The sequence below is a fragment of the Mustela erminea genome, chromosome 12, assembly GCF_009829155.1.
Source record: "Mustela erminea isolate mMusErm1 chromosome 12, mMusErm1.Pri, whole genome shotgun sequence".
Lineage (NCBI taxonomy): Eukaryota > Metazoa > Chordata > Mammalia > Carnivora > Mustelidae > Mustela > Mustela erminea.
This window is the reverse complement of record NC_045625.1, coordinates 29534695-29554183: the sequence shown is the minus strand read 5'-3', so window position 1 is coordinate 29554183 and position 19489 is coordinate 29534695. Positions and strand designations below refer to the sequence as shown.

The window sequence follows — 19489 nt, the reverse complement described above, 5'->3', positions numbered from 1 at the left end:
TTCCGATTCTCTCTCACTTTTTCCTGAAGCACACACACACAGCTGTTCCAACCATTTGGAGGGAGGTTAGATTTCTGTGCCTTCCTTTCAAGGTCTCAGTATCTTACTCTCAGTAGGTGCTTGTTAAGCTTGCATAAGCTTAATAAGCTCTTCCAATCCTTTATAATTCTGACTCATCATACAGAGTTTAGTTCTGTTTACTTCCTCAAGGAGGCCTTCTCTGATTGTGTCCCTCCTTTCCCAGGTGGTCGGGTTCCTGTTAATACAATGGCACTTTTAATATTCTATTCATCATCATAACATTTATCTTACAGTTATGGTTGTTTAATGTCAGATTCCTCTCCTAAAATTAAAGTTCTTTGAGAGCAGTGTTAGGGACTGGCCTGGCCTGTTGCTGTAACCCCAGCCTTTGTCCTAGTGATAGACATATGGTGACTTGTACATATTTGTGGAATGGATGGATGAATGAATTGCCTGCCTGCCATTCTCATTTTAAAAAATAATTTCTATATTTAAAGTCATTAGTCAATATGACTAGGCATTTAATATAGTTTTTCCTCTAATTGCTATAGAGAACAGGCTAGTTATGGTACTCAGTGGCTGAAAGCATTTCAACAACTCTTGCCCCTGGGGAGCTATAATTTCACCTTATGATATCATAAACCACTCAAGGACTTCATGTAGTTACCAGAACCTTGGGCTAAAATTATAACCCTGAAAGCCCCTGCTGCCTATTAGTCATTTGGTACATGACATAAAGCAAAATATATTGTGCATTCCTGGACTTCAGATTGGCTCTCAGTAAACTGGCTGCTTGATTTCATTATGTGACCTGCAAAATACTCAGCTTTCTGGAAGCTCAAACCATCCAAAAACCTAAGGTAATTCACAAATACCAGATCTACATTAAGCCCTAAATAGATGTATTATGAACTTCTTATTTGTTCTGATAGTTACTTTCCTCAAATTACATTCCTGAAATGCTGAGCAAAGTTTTGGGAGCCACGGGTATCCCTACCCTTGTCCGCTAAATACATTTTTGAATACGGTTCATATGGGGCAGCACGTTGTACTGAAATCGTGATGGATCCGAAATTAGGAAGCGTGAGGTTTAAGTAGCAGTCTGAACTTTGGGGGAAAAAATGGCTTAACTCTTCTTAGCCTCTGTCTTCTCTGCTGTTTAAATACCTTTCCTGCTGCAGAGATGCAGGGGGTACACTGAGGTGCCGGCCTGACAGCTGGAGACAATGGAGTGCTTTACACATGGTTTGTCTCTCTCTCATTCGTCATATCGGAGAAGCAAAATGGTCATTTTCTACAAGCATGTAAGAGTGAAAAGAAAATCGGTGGGTCAGGATAAAAGCTTGAGTTTCCTCTATGTAATACCTTTCCTTCTTTCCGTACTCCGTTGCAGCTAAGAACTTCTGCAGGAGCATGTCTGTGGTAACGTGATGTGAATCGGGGGCAGCACCTTTCATTCCTCTGGATGAGCTGGAAACAATGGTTTGTCAAGTGATTCACGAGATGTGAGAAATGGGTTAATCGTGGTTCAAAGAAGCTGATAAACTGGTTACTCTCTGCACGGAGGAAAGAACAAGAATAAAAAAGGCTTAAGAAGCAGAAGCAGCACAAAGAAGAGCTTCTTTGCGCTGACAGCGGACTGGTAACCGAGACCAGGGAGTCTTCCCTGAAATCGTTTAGATGATGGACTGGTGCATTGCTGGTTTGGCGAGAAGGCACAAAGTAGTACAGATCAGAGTGATGGTGAGCCAGGTGGACTATAAAGAACAAAACTGCATCGGTCCATTATCCAAGATGTTTACCAGCTGGGCTAAAATTTTAACTGGCCAGCTGGGGCTTGGAGCCAAAGCGTCTCCCAGATGTTGAGAGAGGACCAAGGCTAGACGTCACTAGAACCTTGAAAGTAACATGACACTAATTCTAAGATTTAGTCCTGGAACACGTGCCTGACTGGAGGTGAAAGGTACGAGTAGGGTCAGCAGCAAAGTGACCAGATGTTGAGTCATGCGGGAATTGACCAACAGTGCTGCTTCCCCAACTGTGCTACAGAAATGAAACATCCAGGGATCTCATAAAAATGCAGATTCTGGTTCAGCAGGACTGGAGCAGGGCCTGAGAATCTGCATTTCTAATAAGACGCTGGAGATGCTAACATTGCTCATCCTTGGATCTCACTTCAGAGGGAAGTGACATATTGAATTCTCCCTGAATGAGAATGCGATTGGTTTCCGAGCCTGTGTGGGGGAAAGGTAAGGAAGAGGTGTGTGTCTGGACATGAGGTCAAAGTGGCCTCAGGTCTCAGAAGTCAAGAGTGAGGGGAAAGTGAGTCCTGGCAGCAAGCTAGGCTGGCTGCCTCCTCCTCTGAATATTTCAACAGATTTGATGGTTGGTGTCTTCTCCCTAAAATTCATCAAATGGTCCAATGTTACATATTTTCCTTGCTCTCTATGTAAGTAGAATTATCTAGTCTAAGTTAATAAGATAATTAATAAAAATTAATTTAATAGATTAGTAAATTTATAGGATTAATAAAAATATAGGATATTAACAGAAGTATCTCCTCTTTCAGGGAACATTTGTCTTATCTTGAAATGCATGCAGTATTATATAGGAGCCACCTGAAGGAAAATTTCCTAATACAAAGAAATGGCTGTTGGGAGAATTTCAGGACCTGTGCCAGGAAGAAAGAACTGAGATGCCCCTGATATTACTGTATTCTAGTGGTGAGCAACCCTTACACAATGGTGTCAATTCAGGAAAACTAAAAATGCTAATGCAACACGTTTTTTACAGACTGTTTTATTTTATATGCTTATTTTGTATAATCTACTTTTTAAAAACTTGACTAAATAGCTCATTTTTCTAAAAGGAACATTGTATTTCAGTGCAAGAATGTGCCCCCTACTTGAGCCAATCTCCTCTTAAGGACCAGAGATTATTTCTAGACTCTCAACAGTATAAACAATATCTTGAAGAACAGAGACTGATTTAGTCTCTCTTCTCTCTGAGTAAAACTGATGTGAGTACAGTGGTGCTGAAGGCAGAGCTGAGTAGCAGTTTGAGGGATTTCCCAGAGATTAATTAGCACCAGGGCTCACACCTGAGCACAACAGCAGCCTCTGGAAACCCCTGACTGCAGCCAAGAGAAGCTGCCATGTCACAGCAGTGGCCATTTCCTAGGCTGTGACGGCGGCGCCACGGTGGTGCTCAGGGGGAGACACTGTGGATAAATAACTCACTCTCAGTTTACGAAGTGCCCAGAAGGGCATATCCCTGAGGCAACACTTCTCTGGGTAGGGTGTTAGTGATGATGGTGGTGAGGGTAGAGTGGGAGAAAATCCTTCCTGATCTGTGTGTCTCTCATTTCTTCATCCCATACAAACCCACTGCACAATTTCATATGCCACAGCCTCAGCAGCAGTCTCTGTCCAAGTCACCTTTGTGTGTGAACAGCTTTCCCAGGCTAAGTCCAATGGTGGGGAAAGGACTACTTAAAGTACATCAGGTTTGGGGGGCGTGTGGGTGGCTCAGTCATTCTGGGTGCCTCACTTTGGCTCAGGTCATGCTCTCAGGGTTCTGGGATCACAGCCCCCCGACCCCGGGGTCAGGCTCCCTGCTCAGTGGGGAGTCTGCTTCTCTCCTCCCACTCCCCTCCCCCACCCCTGGCTTGTGCTCTCTCTCTAATAAATAAATAAAATATTTTAAAAAACACATCAGGTTGGGAAAAACATTCTTACTGCATATGACAACACTGAGTAAGAATAATAAGTCAGATTTTGTTGGTTACGAATCCTGCCTCTACCATTTATTAGTTATATGCCTTGGACAAGTTGCCTAACTTCTTTTAGCCCCATTTCCTCATCCATATGGATGCAGTAAAATTTAAATGAGAAAAATCCATGTAGAGCAGTTAGCACAATCCCTGGAACATTGTTGGTATCCAACAAATGTTATTATCATTATTATTTATTGATGTTGTTCTCAGTTCCTGTCCCTGACACTATATAAGGGGTCTTATTATAAAGCTAATACATACATGCAGATGAAGGTTCACATGTATGATCCTCAGGACTGATCATCATTTTAAACATGTAAATCACAGGAGATAAACATTTAATATGCCTACATTCACTTATATTCTTTTTTGCCAATAAAGTTACCTCCATCGATTATATATCTTCAAATCATGCATAGAAAATAAATCCCAGTTCAAATATAATTTAAGGAAACATTTAAGGTCTTGTTTTGGTGGCACTGCTTGAATTTTCTGTCATTTGGCATTTTTTTAGGTAGTGGCTTCCTAATAAAATGCCGTAAGTGCAGTTCTTGAGTTAGAAAGACATTAATGGTTCTGACAAAATATCTTTCTGAATTTAAGCTATAAATAACATCAGATATATACATTATGTATTATGTATACATTATGCCTATATACTTATATAATACACACACACACAATACATACATGATATATTGTATATTATATAAACAATATATACACTATGTATTATATAGATACATATATATTTTTCATAGAGATGTATCTGTGGAGTTGGCTGGAGCAGTCTTGTATGCAGTTGCAGTAGGGAAACTTGGCTGAATCTCCCAGACCTAGTCCACGAAGGAGCTGAGCTCACAGTTAAGCTTCCTGACATGCCACTAGATGGAGGCACAGGGTGGTTAGGTCATGCCACCTTCTGAGCTGATTGAGGATCAAAATGTGAAGCTGAGGCTAAATCATAAGACTCCAACACTCATTAATTCACACGCTTTGTGGAGCTAAAATACGTATTTTAGACATAAAAGAAGCCCCGTTAGGCATTGCCTGCAACTTTTTTAGACAGAGAGATTTATTGAATGTGAAAATGAGGTTCACTACAGAGCAAGCTCTCAAACCTAAGTTGCATCAAACTTTTTATCTATCCAACACCAGGACTTTGTCCTTTGAATCACCCTATGCTGTCTCCTACTGGGGTGGTCCTTGTATTCATTCCAATAGCATCAGATCTAAGTGTGGTGTGAATGCTTGTGAGATCAGGCAGAAGTGGCCAAGATGTGTCCAGCAGGACAGAGGCAGAGGGTAGGAGCCCCTCTCACTTGCAATTGGAAGGTATAGCCATGAGATTTCCACATTATGTCCAAGAATGACTTAGAGTGACTTAGCTCTCCCGAATTACAAATGTGTATATGTCTAATGAAGATGTGCTTACTTTTAAAATAATATGTCTGTGTATGAACACAGAGTTGATAGACATGGGTACTAATGTTTATATTATATAAGATTTGAATATTTATAGATATCCTATGATATATTTATTGGTACAAAAGTATGCATAAAGACAGTGCTTGCTAAGCAGGTTAATAATGTAAACAAAGTTAGAAGCCAATTTTCCCCTAATTTAAGAGAAAGGTTTGCAAAAATTTGGCACATTCTCTGTATTCAAATGAAGGAAGTAATCTTAGACATTCATTAATGCAAACCCAGCAGGGTGTCTAATTGAAAACACTTTGCTGCTGTTAGTATGAATTACTATATCTATTTGAAAGTCATAAAGCTGCAGTTATTCAAAAAGTTCTATAAAGATGCCATCTCAAAAATATTTTGGAAGTAGATGAGGAAGTAAACAGATCACATGTTCATCTGTTCAGTTTTCCATTTATCAATGTGAATTAGCAAAATCTTTTGGGTTTTCCAAAGTTTTTTAAATTGAAGAACAGTCAGGAAGGGAAGGGGAATGCCCAGTTTTTCAGCTCCTAATAGGTGCCAGGTACCATGTATCTGATCTTTACTGGAGCACTACATGTTTCTAACCCAGCTCCACAATCTGCTGCCAGACCCGGGACCACCCAGGCTGGGGCAGCATTACCTGTCTCATGCTCTCAGTCATGGAAACCTACAACTCGATCCTTGGCACCACTATGGACATCACAGTCATAGGTTTTCTTTGCTCTGATCCTCTGATGGTACCAAACTCATACACCCCAGGTCACTCTTTGGACGTAATTCGGAACTCATCTGGGTATACTCTCCAACTTCAAGTGAAAGGTGTTCCTATCGTCTACCTCTCTTCCACTGAACGCATGTTGATCACCTCTGCTTGGCCTTGTGACAAGACCATTATTTACCCAACAGTTATCTAAACAAGTGGTTGCTATATACTTAGTTTCTAGGGATAGGTGCTTTATTTTATATAGCTCTGGTCTCTACGCTCATAGAGTTTATAATTTAGTGGCAGATGGAATCAGAACGTCAGCCAGATATTTCATATCCATTTTCCCCCGTTATCCTCCAGATGAGGTCACAGACGCCACGGCAAGTAACGCCAAACTCACTACGATTGGGGCATACATCACTCTTAGATATGCCAACACTAGAATTTTGTCCTTTATATCATATAGTAGTGCATTGCCCCTTACTGTGGCTTTCCTTCTATTTGTTCCACAGCATCTAGTAGGAGCATGGTTTTAAACAGTCTTTTGCAAGGATGCTTTTGAATCAAAAGCACTGATCTCAAAATAATCCCCACAGAAAACTATAGCCCTATTCCGATGATGCTGCCATTTTCATTCATTCATTTTATTTATTTATTTTTAAAATATTTTACTTATTTAACTGAGAGAGAGTGAGAGAGAAAACAGAGGGAGAGAGCAGAGAGGGAGAGGGAGAAGCAAACTCCCCACTGAGCAGAGAGCCCGATGTGGAACTCAGTCCCAGGACCCTGAAATCATGACCTGAGCCAAAGGCAGACACTTAACCCACTGAGCCAGCTACGCCTGGCTCATTTATTTACTAATTGAACATTTACTGAATATTCACCCAACACTGTGATCTAGTGGTGAGCAAGATATAGTGGGACAATTAACAAGTAAACAAATAAATGATGTGGTAATATCAGACTGTGCTATAAGTCCTGTGAATAAACTGAGTGGGAATGAAAATTTACTTCTGAAAGTCTTTGTGGAAACCTCAGCATCTTTACAATGTAAACAGTTTACTACTGAAGGGCTATTCATTGAGAAACTCAAGCTGCTTAGATGCAAAAGCCTACAGAGAGCAGCAGTGCATGTGGAGAAAACACTGCTGATGTGACTACCCTCTTGTGTCTGTGTTGTTTTCATTCTTACTTAGCTTATTATATCCTTCTTCATTACATAAATAATCCATGAACACTGCAGAAAATATGGAGTGGAAATAATATTTCCTGTAATCACACTGCTCAAGTATCAGTGCTGTTAATATTGTATTTTATTTCCTTCTTGTCCCTTCTCTTTATAGTTGTATGTATGCACATTACAAAAATGGAAACACTGTCTATGGCTTTATATCCCAATTTTTCACTTATACTTTTATTTTGATTTTTTGATATTTAATTAAAATTTTTTCATATTCTAAAAGTTCTTCAAAATTATATCTACTGGTTATATAGTTATAGCACAAAGGAATATTATAATGCAGTAACTGTGTTATTGTTGGACATTTACATGGTTCCCAAGTTTTTGTTATTTTGATTAACACTGCAATGATCTTTATAATAAATGATTGCCCATATATTAAGTTACTTCCTTTGGAGAGATTCCTAGAAATGGTAGTCAAGGGTAAAAGGGCATAAACAAACCCTTTTAAAGCTCTTGATAGAAATGGCCAAATTGATTTATGAACTATTGCACCAACCTACCTTCCCAATAGCAGAGAATGCTGCTTCAACCAAGACTGAGAACTACCAGTAAAAAATTCTGAACATGACAGGTAAAAATATCATCTCATTGCTGTTTAAATTGGCATTTCTTTGATTACAAGTAAAATTTAACATTTTTATATCTGTTGCCCAATTTTATTTCTTTTTTGAATTGCTGTTAATATTCCTTATTTATTATCCGATTTTGAAATTACTTACTGTATACCTTGTTCTCTTCCTGAAAAGATTTAAGGTGGCAGCTTAAAGGTCACACAAAATACAAGACAGCATACATTAAAAAAGGATGAAGCAGAAAAAAAACCAAAACGAAGCCAGGAATGATATTTTTTTAAAATGCATACTGCAATGAAAAGAAATCTGCTGTTAGTGGGCAAGAAATTCGCCTCCAAGCTCTCTAGAAGTTAGCTCAGAAAGAGAATTTCCTTTTCACCCACTTCACAGAGACAAGAGAGACAGAGAACTAATCGTTCAAGATACATATAATTAATATTGATATTAAAATCTGACAAGACTTTTAACTATTCTTATTTTGTGCCCTCTAGTTGCTAGATACAATGTAAGTTGCTTTATTTGGGTTATTTTAATTTCCATGACCACTCAGTGGGAGCAGGTGATGTATTAAAGTCATTTACAACAGTGTCTGGCATATGGGAGTCGTCAATAAGTATTAGATTTTCTGTTATTATTACTAATATTAAGTATCTCAATATCTAGAAGAACAAATCCCTTGAATCTTCTTTTTTAGATAAATTTAGAAGATTCAGTAACAGGGGCGCCTGGGTGGCTCAGTGGGTTAAAGCCTCTGCCTTTGGCTCAGGTCATGATTCTGGGGTCCTGGGATCGAGCCCCGCGTTGGGCTCTCTGCTCAGCGGGGAGCCTGCTTCCCTCTCACTCTCTGCCTGCCTCTCTGCCTGCTTGTGATCTCTCTGACAAATAAATAAATAAAATCTTCAAAAAAAAAAAAAAAAGAAGAAGAAGGAGACGAAGAAGATGATTCAGTAACAATCACCCAAGTCAACAAAAAAGTCCTTCAGTATTTTCATTGGAATTACTTCACACCTATTAACTAACCAAGGGGAAATTAACCATCTTTAAAAATTCAGTCTTCCAATTCAGTAATATGGCAGTTTGCTTATTTATTTATTATTGACGAAAAGTCTCACTGAGCTGTAATTCACATACCAGACAGTTCATTCATTTAAAGTGTGTAATTCAATTTTTAGTATGGGCAAGATACACAGAACCCCAGTACACTCAATTTTTTATCCAAACTATTTTGATTTGTACATTTAGAAAGTGTTTTAATGCAATTCTCATGGAGAACACTTCCTGATCTATTGGAGTTTTTGCTGCCAAGTGAATGGAATGTGCCTCCTATTACGTTTTCTAGCTGGCAGTCGGTGGGCGCGGCTGCCTTTGGCTTAGGTCATGATCCCAGGGTCCTGGGATTGAGCCCCCGTGTTGGGCTCCCTGCTCAGTGGAGAGCCTGCTTCTCCTCCTCCCCCGTGCCTGTCACTCTGCCTACTTGTGATCTCTCTGTTTCTCCATCTCTCTGTCAAATAAAAAAATAAAATAAAACCTTAAAAAAGAAAAAAGTTTTCTAGCTGGAAGTACATGGAGCCCATGTGAAGGGCGGCTCTTCTCAGACTACAACATTTCTTGGATTTTTTCATCTTTTGAGAATGTTCTCTGAAAAACGTCTGTCCTGGGCGCCTGGGTGCCTCAGTGGGTTAAAGCCTCTGCCTTCGGCTCAGGTCATGATCTCAGGGTCCTGGGATAGAGTCCCGCATCAGGCTCTCTGCTCAGCAGGGAGCCTGCTTCCTCCTCTCTCTCTCTCTGCCTGCCTCTCTGCCTATTTGTGATCTCTCTCTGTCAAATAAATAAATTAAAAAAAAACAAAAAAACAAAAAAAAAGTCTGTCCTTTACCTTATTACTTGTCCTACTCTTGTCCCCCTTTCTCTGGCCTTCCAGTCTCTCGTAGCTCATGATGGAGTGGCCCTGACCCCAGTTCCCTCCCTATGGTCTCCATCTCGGGGCTTCTACACATGCTCTTCTCTTAACAACCCCGCCCCCCATCCCACACAACTCCTTTTGGCTCTTGTCCATTCTTCAGATCTCAGCCAGGCTGGGGGCCTTCTCTAATTCTAGAACAGATCAGGTCTCCTGTGAGGATCTCAGATTCTGGTGTATTTTTTTTCTACAGGAACTTAGCAGAGTTTTACATCATTAGCTGATTTATGTGCTCCCTTGATGAGTGTCTTTCTTCCCAACGAAACTCCATTGTTACAAGGGCAGTGTCTGTTTTCTCACTGCTAAATTCTCATCCACTGAGCATGTGCCTGGAACAGAAGCTACTGTTACTGGATGTAAAGAAAGAATGAGTGAATGGTACGGTGCAGCCTCCGCTTTCTTTCCCCTCCATGTTCAGTCCTGTCTGCCTTGGAGTTCTGGCATCCCTCCCTTGTTCAAGGCCAGCCTTTACTGCATGAATTCATATGTTTTATTGGGCAGCCACATGCTGTTATATGATGATCAGTAAAGGTGGGTTTTATTATTTTGGGAAATGCTTATCATTTCCTACTAGGGCTACAAGAGTGTCCTTTCCTTTAAGATTTCTGGTTAAAGTTTGCTCTTGACTCCACAGCAGGTCTACTTAAATTTTAATATTTACTTGAATGTTCACCAGGATTGTTTTTCTAAAGCAGCACCATTATTTGCCTGTACAAAAATGACACTAGCCTCATATTTGCTCCAAGGAGCTTTTTTTTTTTTTAAATTAGACACAAAGAGCTAAAGGGGGCATCTTAGGTGAGATGCTGGAAAAGAACTAGAAGGTCCATTAAAATCAGCAAGTAGCTCATTTTGAATGCTCATGTATCCTATCTGCTGCGCCAAGTCAGCTCTGTGCCAGGAGGAGGAGCTTTATTTCTTGGTGTACTTTGTGCTTTATGAAGGGATTTTCTCATCTCATCTTCTATGTCTGCAGATCAAATGTCAGTGACAGGAGGTTCTAAAAATGCCCAGGTCTACACCTTAGATCACACACCCAGATGGAAGACTTCGCTGGACAAAATAATACTGCAGTTTCTATTCACCTGTCAATCATCCCAAAATGCTAAGAGGAAATGGCTTTGGAGGATGAGACAATGGGTGCTTGCTTCCATCTGTCTATCTTACTCTATTTTCTGCATTGCCTATAATGAATAGTGCTAGTTGTATGTCAGACAAATATCCACATAAGCCCTATTAAATATATCACTCATAAATTCTTGCTTTCACGGTCTCATGCTTCAAGAGCCCACCCGCTTTGAAGCATGGAGCTTGCTTCCTAGAAGCGTCGGTGGGAGGCTGGGAGAAGCTACATACATTACTGTTAGTGTAAAATGAATTATTCTGGCAAAAATAGTTAAGTGAGGATAGAACCATCCTCTTGAATTTCATTTGCACAGCCCTCCAGTCTCTCTTTCTTGGGGTTAGCTATAGGAGCAGCCAGCAACAAGATGATTTCTTCCCTCTGATCCCCGTCAGTAAAAGAAGTATTCTAACCTGCCTTGGCTCCTGCAACATGTAGTGAATCATAAACTGGTCTGCCCTGCACAGCATTCTGTTTCTAATTTTATTTGATTCAAAGTAGTTGGTAGAAGCCAGTGAATCTCAACTCTGAAATGGTGATAAAATACTCATGCTCTTAACAGGTTTATTAATTGTGATAAATGTATAGCCATGATCGAGAAAAAATATGGTGCTATTACATTCACTCTATCTAATATCATGGTTACAGATACTTATGTGGCCAGGACTCAATTTACTGATGGGTTGTGTATAAAATACAGATCACAAATCTCAATTTTTAAGTCAATACGTTTTCATCCAAACACATTTTCCTGTAGGAATATTTTATAGGTGGTGTTTGGATTCTAAGACTCATATTAAAAAAAAAAAAAGCTACAGCCCAAATTTTGGGCTAGAAATATAAACCATTTCCAAAAAACCCCACTATGATTATAATTAAAAATGTTATATGCAGCAGAAGAGTAGTTTTAAGGAAAGAGGAGAGGAACTTTGGGGAGTCCCCTTCTCAGATCTGGGGGCTTAGATGGTCTCTAAGAGCTGAAGACATCTATTCCTAAAAGACTGTTTCTTCATAAGGTGCTTCTAGAAAAGTCTGAGAGGTGTGATGCTCAAAGTTTTTAGGAAGACAAACATAACAGGGAGGCACAGGGAGATTATCCGGAGGTAACTAAAAAAGAGTTAGAGAAGGCAGGTGTTGAAGAACATTAGTGTGGAGGCACAGGAAATTTGCCTGAGGTGAATTAACTGAGCTGTGAGGACTCGAACTGGGTTGAGAATGGCTGTATGGTATCCTGGGGGCTGTCCTAATATCTAGCAAGTGAGGAGCACGAAAAGAGAGGAAAACAAATCAGATAGTGAGTCAGGGGTGGAAGAATCTTCAGAGTGTGACCAATATGCCATCATGTCACCTTTCTTTCAGATGGAGGGGATCTTTCACCTTACAGCAGACAAACAAATGTCCGAAGAAAACTACAGAGATCCATGACTTCTACATAAATGATGTGTTTTCATTTATTTGAACAAAAATACCATCAAGTGAATTTGAATGGAGTTTGGAAAAAAAAAACCGAGGAAAAAGCAAACCACATAAACCCAGCTTCATCAGACAAAAAACACAAACACACAAAAACACAAACACACAGGTACACTTGCACACAAACAATTCTCAATTTGGACTGGGCCCTGATTGGCCTTTGTCCTCTGATAACTGCTGGCAAGAAGCTAGGCAAGGCAGCAGGCTAATAACAATCTTCACCTCAAAAAGTAAAACCCCAAGCTAGAGAGAGAGGGACACTCAACGGTGTGTGTGACTTTGTTACAGGGCATCTTTATTCTCTATCTTGTCTCTCCACAGATCCTGTTCTCCAACACCATGAGACTTCCTCATGCCTGCTGCTTTCTTTCAAACATCAATTTTTCTTCCTACCACCTTCTCCCTTGGGGATCTCATACTCTCCGAAAGCTTTAATACACAGGATCACCTCTCTGGTCAGAATTCCCACCAGCTTCACTCCCATTCCTGAACTCTCATTTCCAAATGCCTGCTGGATCTCCCCTGGATGTCCAAAACAGATTTTAAAATGCCACGTGTAAAACTGAACTGATCAACTGGATTTTCTAGTCCATAAAGTGCCGTCTCTGCTTTCCTGAATGGTACCAGCATCTCAGACACCGAGCCCGGTAACTGTAAAGGTGACTCTTTGTTGCGTCTCACACTCAGTTAATCGCCAAGTCCAATGGACTTGATGACCACCTGATTTCTTGCATTTGTCTTCTTTCTATCAGTGACTATAACTACAACTTCTGTTCATTGTCCTTCTCTTCTAATCTGGTTTACATGCTACTTCAGTAACCATCCTAAATGGGTACTCTTCCAATCTGCTATTCCATTGTTCAAGAATTGTCAGTGAAATTCTACTGTCAGATGAAGTTCACGAGTCTCAGCCTGATGTCTAAGATCTTCTGTTATCTTAACTGAACTTAATTTTTGGACATGGATCCCACCTCCTTCCTTTCATGGAACATATGCCATGGCTAAATTGAACTCCTCAATTCAACTCCTCCTGACTATGCCTTACACCTTCCACCTGAAAGCAGTTCATTCTGTTGCTTTGCTTGGAATGACCATTTCTCCCTTGACACACATGTCCAGTTTCCAAGTGTTCTTCAAGAATAAGCACACATTTTTATCTTGTTAATTAAGCCTTCCCCTGATGTACTAAGTAGAAGGTAACCGCCCTTTCCTTGAACTTTGACACTATTTCTTGTTTCTTAACTTCACCATGTTTACAACTTTCTAAATTGTTTTCTCCTCTCCTGGACTTATTTAGTCCTAATTTCTCTACATCATTCAGAGTAAGAAAAAAGATACAGTCCCCTAAAAGGTAGGACCGAAAAGCACTCATGTGAGTTAACTGCACTACACTGAAGGATGAACGCTGAGGGACTGAAAGGTTATGAAAATTATTTTAATCATCTCTCTCTGTGGGAGGGTGAAGACACTGTCATTTGCATAATACCACAAATCTGGATGAAAATGGAACAATTTTGTCACCAACAGTATTCGCCCGAAGTCCAGATGTCAAGAACTGCTTAGTCAAATGATCTGGGTATCTTTATATGACAAAAACCTGTAAATGAAAGACTTCACCACAGAAATGACATGGAGGAGAAATACACATTTTGGGGGTGAAATTTAGTAGAAATTAGTTTATTATCTCAAATTGAAAGTACTTTATTTAAAAAAATTTTTTAAAGATTTTACTTATTTATGAGAGCGAGCGTGCGAGAGAGCACAAGCAGGGGGAGTGGCAGAGGGCAAGGGAGAAGCAGGCTCCCTGATGAGCAGGGAGCACGAAGCAGGACCTGATCACCTGCCTTCAACCTAGCTGAAGGCAGACACTTAACTGACTAAGCTACCCAGATGCCCCAAACTGGAAATATTTTAGATAATTGTCCCACTTCATTAAGAACTTACCAGCTATAACACAAAGTTGACTTTGTTTAGTTCTGCTCATTTTGTCTTGTGGGTGGGAGTAAATTTATAAAAACTTCATCTTTTATTTATTTATTTATTTAAAAGATTTTATTTATTTATTTGACAGAGAGAGAGAGAGAGAGAGAGCATACACAAGAAGGCAGGAAGGCACACAGAAGGAGAGGGAGAAGCAGGCTCCTCATTGAGCAGAATCCAATGCGGGGCTCGATCCCAGGACTCTGGAATCATGACCTGAGCCCAAGGCAGATGAGCCCACTGAGCTCATCTGAGCCACCCATGTGCCCAAAACTTCACCTTTTATTCTGGTGGAGTCAAGGACTGAACGTCTCTTTTTGTTTAAAGAGACTGTTTTACTGCTGTGTAGTTTTTCTTTATGATTTTCCATTGAATCCCCTAAAATAATCATTGCTACAGGTTTCTCACACATAGCATCCATGACTTAATTCTGACAATCTTCAGCTTTGATTAATGAAGCTCTTTAGTCAGTATTGCGTTCACCTTTTTACATGAGATAATAGTCCAGAATCTTCACAATAGGCATATATTAGATTGTCTTTTGTACTACACTGGATTGAATGGTTTTCGCTCCCAGTTTCTAATTTAAGCATCACATTAGCAAGATTCATGTAAAAAATCTGGTTAAGCCTCTAAGAAGACAGTGAAACTTTGGGAGGTCTATAGGCCGACTAGGGCAAAGAATAAACAGCAGTTGCTAATCCCACTGTAAAGCATGAATGCAGAAGCATCATGAAAATCTCTCTTTAGGGTGACACATCTATTTATGCTACAGACTTATTGCTGTTCATTGGATTCCAGCTCATAACCTGAAGCCCTGAGTGTTCATTAGAAGACAATGCAATCCTTGCCTAATCAGTAAGCCACTGTTTGTTGAACCTTTTCATGAGGTTTGTGTCACTTACCAGGAGGTCTGCAGTTATGGGTCAAGTTGCTCATGTTCATTTGTTTGCAGAACAGACCTTATATCTTAATCCAAACCATTTATGAGACATCTAAGGCTGCTGCCTGCCCTCTGGGCCACTTCATCATTTGATAAAGATAGTTGCAAACATCCTATATGTTGATACTCTATGCAACTGATTTTAAATGTTTAATTCGAATTTATAGTAAAGTTTTAATACCTTGAGGCTTGGTGTGGAAAGGGGTATTTGAAAAGGCATGATGAGTGTTTCCCAATTTGAAATGCTCAGCTGAGCTCAAGTTGCTTTAAACACAGCATGTCCCAAGTATGCCCACTCAATTGCGACTTACTCTAATCTCTCCTAGGTGGGTCGTATGCCTTGGAACATACTTCTGCTCTGGATCTGAATTCTGTTCCCCATGTTCTCTTGGGCCTTATTCCAATTTTCTTGAGCCTCAACCACCACCTCCTCACTACTCCCACTAGGTTGGAATAGGTTCTCCATGCCCCTAGTCACAAAAAGGGGTCCTGTTTTAATCCAGACAGAACACAGACATGGCTCTCCTTACTTGAGGATCACCACTGCTTTACCTGTCTGTATACCTGAACTCCATCCGACTCCTCCCTTTTCCCCTTCGGGTCAGATGTCCAGGATATCAAAGGCAGCCTAGAATAGGTATCGTTTTTTTGAATGTCCTTGGACATTGTAATGTGACTGTTGGCACCATAACCTCAGCCAAGTTGGCCAGCTTTATGGATTTCCTTACTGTATAAAGACACCCTGTTTTTTAGGTAATCCTGCCATCTCAATTTGTTCAGTACTCCTTGTTCTATACCCATTGAGCTCTCTAGCATCTCGCTTTGGGTGTTTATGATAAAATGTTAGTTCTTTCCATTTTACTATTTTTTCATGGCAAAAATAAAAAGGATTCTTTACAATTTAAATTTGGATCCTACTATGTATTTCCATTAATTCCCAGGAGAAGCAATTAGTCAGTTTGTGAAGTCTGCTGTGGGTGAAAATACTTTGCAAGTCTATTCTTTGATGGTCATTCTGTGAGACGCACAAATAACACAGGAAAAACTTGCTAATAGAATTCCCAGCAGAAAGACGTTCTCTAGAACAAACACTCCTCAAAAGCCCCTCATTCTGTTTCATTCAATACAACAACAAAATATTTAATTTAGCTCTTGGTCTCTAGTGATGGCTGAGAGAATATTGCATTAGATGAAAGAACATCAACGTACTACAGCATAAGACACAATATATGGAGTTATAATGGACTATAAAGAAAGCCAGAGTAAAAAAGAAACATTACCTTAGGATCATGTATTCCAGAGAGCTCTTCATAGATCTTCTCACCAACCATGACAGCAGCCAAGTTCGCCGTGTATGTAGAAAGGCAAAACATACAGAAAATGGCCCAAAGGTTCATTAGAAACCTGCCAGTCCAGCATTTGGGGGGTTTGATGGCTGCTGTTCTACCAAACAACAGGGCATAACAGACATTCAAGGCTGAAGAGAAGGAGAAGACTTTACTTCTATTTCGCCCCTTGGGAGTCATACCAAAGGGGCTCTTCCATTCATACAGAGTGAGGAAGATGGCAGTGATGTGCAGAGCCACAAAAATCCCCAGCCACATTGTCCAGTGGAGTGGCCACATGAAGGCTCCAATGGGAGCTGCTGTGTCTCGGGTCCTCACTAAGATGCCCAAGCTGGTGGAAAAGAAAGGACTGGTGAAATCTATCACTTGGCTTCGAGCAGTATTGATGCTGAAGGAAGTGACTGCCAGGTGGGCTGACCCACTCAGGAGATCACCCACCAGCCCAGTCCAATGCCCATTTTTCCAGGCTCCGTACTTGCCATCCCCAACAATATAGAGGTCAAAGTCAAAGTTCATGTCTTCTGCTAGCTTTTCCAGCAGATCAATGCAATATCCATAGCAGCACTTCTTGAATTTGATGGGCACTGTATCATTACTGCTATGGAGGCTGTTAAAAAGGCTGTCCAAGACAGAGGAGTCATTAGTCATGGGGTTTAGACAGAGTTGGCCAGCAGGGCACAAGCCTTCATCATCTACCTCCCGTGTGAAGACAAATGGATGTTCAATCAGGGTAACCACTCTCAAATGTAGTCTACTTGGGTATTGGAAGTGGGTTTTGTGCCTCTGGGCCTGCTCTGGCCATATTCCATAGTCCATGACAATCTTGCCCCCTTGCCATCTGCCCAAACGTGTCCACATTGGCTTTCCCATGGGGTCATGTTGCAGATTCCAGATGAAAAAGTTGTTTTCTGAGCTGATGATAGTGGAACCTTTTACCTTGATGGAACCACTGAGGCCTCTGAAAGTGGTGTTGGCTAGAAACCTGGCAAAGAGGAGCAAAGGCAAAAAGTAAGGAAAAGAGGTGAGGCCCAAGATAGGGAGGAGTGCTCATCTTTGCTTCTTTGCCTTAATAAGAAGAAAGTCTATTTTTTTTTTAAAGTCGTTGCCTATAAATTCCTCAGGAATTAATAATTGGACTTTTTCTAAGAAATGAGTCTTATTTCATTAAGCAAATGAGATCACACCCTTAGGTTCTAACATCTGGGCTAGGTGTGTGACTCATGGTCTTACTCCAAATCTCTTTATTCCTAGTTAAGAGATGTGCTAATTGTCTCCTATTGTAAACCGTTAATTGTATATTCTCACAACTTTCCAAGCTTTGGAGGTTCTCGGCATCCTTAGTGTTTCATTTCTACTGTTCACTCTATTCAACTGCAATGAAATTAGCTCAATAAATATTGGTTTTGGTGCAAGGAATGAGTTTTAGTATGTACGCCTATTCTTTTATAAATGCTTAAAAATTGCATTCATAATTCCAGAAAATAGCCTAATCTTACTTTCAATGTTTCTCTTTTTCACAGTGGAAACAATCAACACATCTGTCCCCATAAGTCCAGTCAAAGCAGACTGTTGGATATCATCCATGCAACAAAGGAAAAGATGAGAAATAGACTTGCAGATCTCAGGATAGCCTCAGGGTACCCTAACTCTAAGTCATTAGAGAAAAACAATTGGCTCTCGCTCTGGAAAGAGCTTCTCTGCCCAAGTCAAAGAAAGGAAAATTACCAACTGAATGATGTACTGATTCCTAACCCAAGGAACCAGGCATTGTCAAATATATGTTCTGATATGGGCCAGGCAGGAAAATGCTTGGTCAGTGTCTGGGAAGATAAGGCAATATGAAGTAATAAACTTGTGGTACTTTCTTATTCTTAATTATGGCCTCTGTCCAAAGGAAAGCCTACATTTTGACATCAGACACACCCCTGTTTGGATTTTGGCTCAGCTACCTTCTAGCATTGTCCTTGGTTTTGTTGTCAGCAAAATGGGAAAGATAATACTGCCTCCACTACAAGGGCTGGAAATACTGCATGTACAGTATACACCCTACCTTTTGACCTAGAACAGATGTTTCACATATGGTACCTATTATTCAGTGTCATTCAAGTTTTTTCAATCAAGGCTGTCCCCAGGTCACTTTTCCCTAATCTCTAACAGAACTCCTCTAGTTGGAAACACAGAGTATTGCATTATGAGAAACTCATAGAGGGTACTCAAGACACATTTTAAATTACAAGGAGTTACAATGAAATGTAGAATGTAACAGAAGTTTTTTTGAGCAATCAGGTGATACAAGTCTACACTCTCAGCAAAACATGTTCACCCATTGCCTGCCACCATTACTCAGTAATTTACAAAGGCAAATACAAGTAGTAAGAGGTTATGCTGCCACAGAAGGGACATAGAAAAATCAAAATGTGTGAAGAATGTACTAATTTTCATTAGAGATATAAATGTAAATCACATCTGAAGTCGATCCTACCACTAAATGCAATGAAACTGCTCATTTTGGTAGATTGCATGTAATGGTAATTATTCATGTTAGCACTCCCCAGTGGGACTCTCTACTGCTTAAATGAATTCTATTTTGCAACAAGTAATGAAGCCTCAGTTATCTTAGACTTTAAAATAGTTTTATGCTTCTTTAGAGAAATAGGGAACCAAATCATTAAAATATACAAATTAATCAGTTGATAATTACTTAGATAAAGGAAGGGTGACTACAATTGTGTTTCTGAAGAGCAATCTACTATGTGTGTTCTCTCTCTCTCCGTCTCTCTCTCTCTCTCTCTTTCTCTCTCTCTCTCTCTCTCACACACACACACACACACACACACTGATATGGCCTAAGGAACAAAAAGGTTTGTAGTAAATAGGTCAATTTCATTTGGGCAA

General features: G+C 40.1%; 1 protein-coding gene across 2 annotated transcripts in view; it reads right to left on the bottom strand.

The window, feature by feature from the left end:
* GRIN3A (glutamate ionotropic receptor NMDA type subunit 3A) overlaps window positions 1–19489 on the bottom strand; it is a 155994-nt gene that overhangs the window by 77371 nt on the left and 59134 nt on the right. For both annotated transcript variants that reach the window (XM_032308178.1, XM_032308177.1), the window contains exon 3: window positions 16529–17576. In XM_032308178.1, coding sequence (XP_032164069.1) covers window positions 16529–17576 — 1048 coding nt within the window. The remainder of the gene's footprint in view (window positions 1–16528; window positions 17577–19489) is intronic.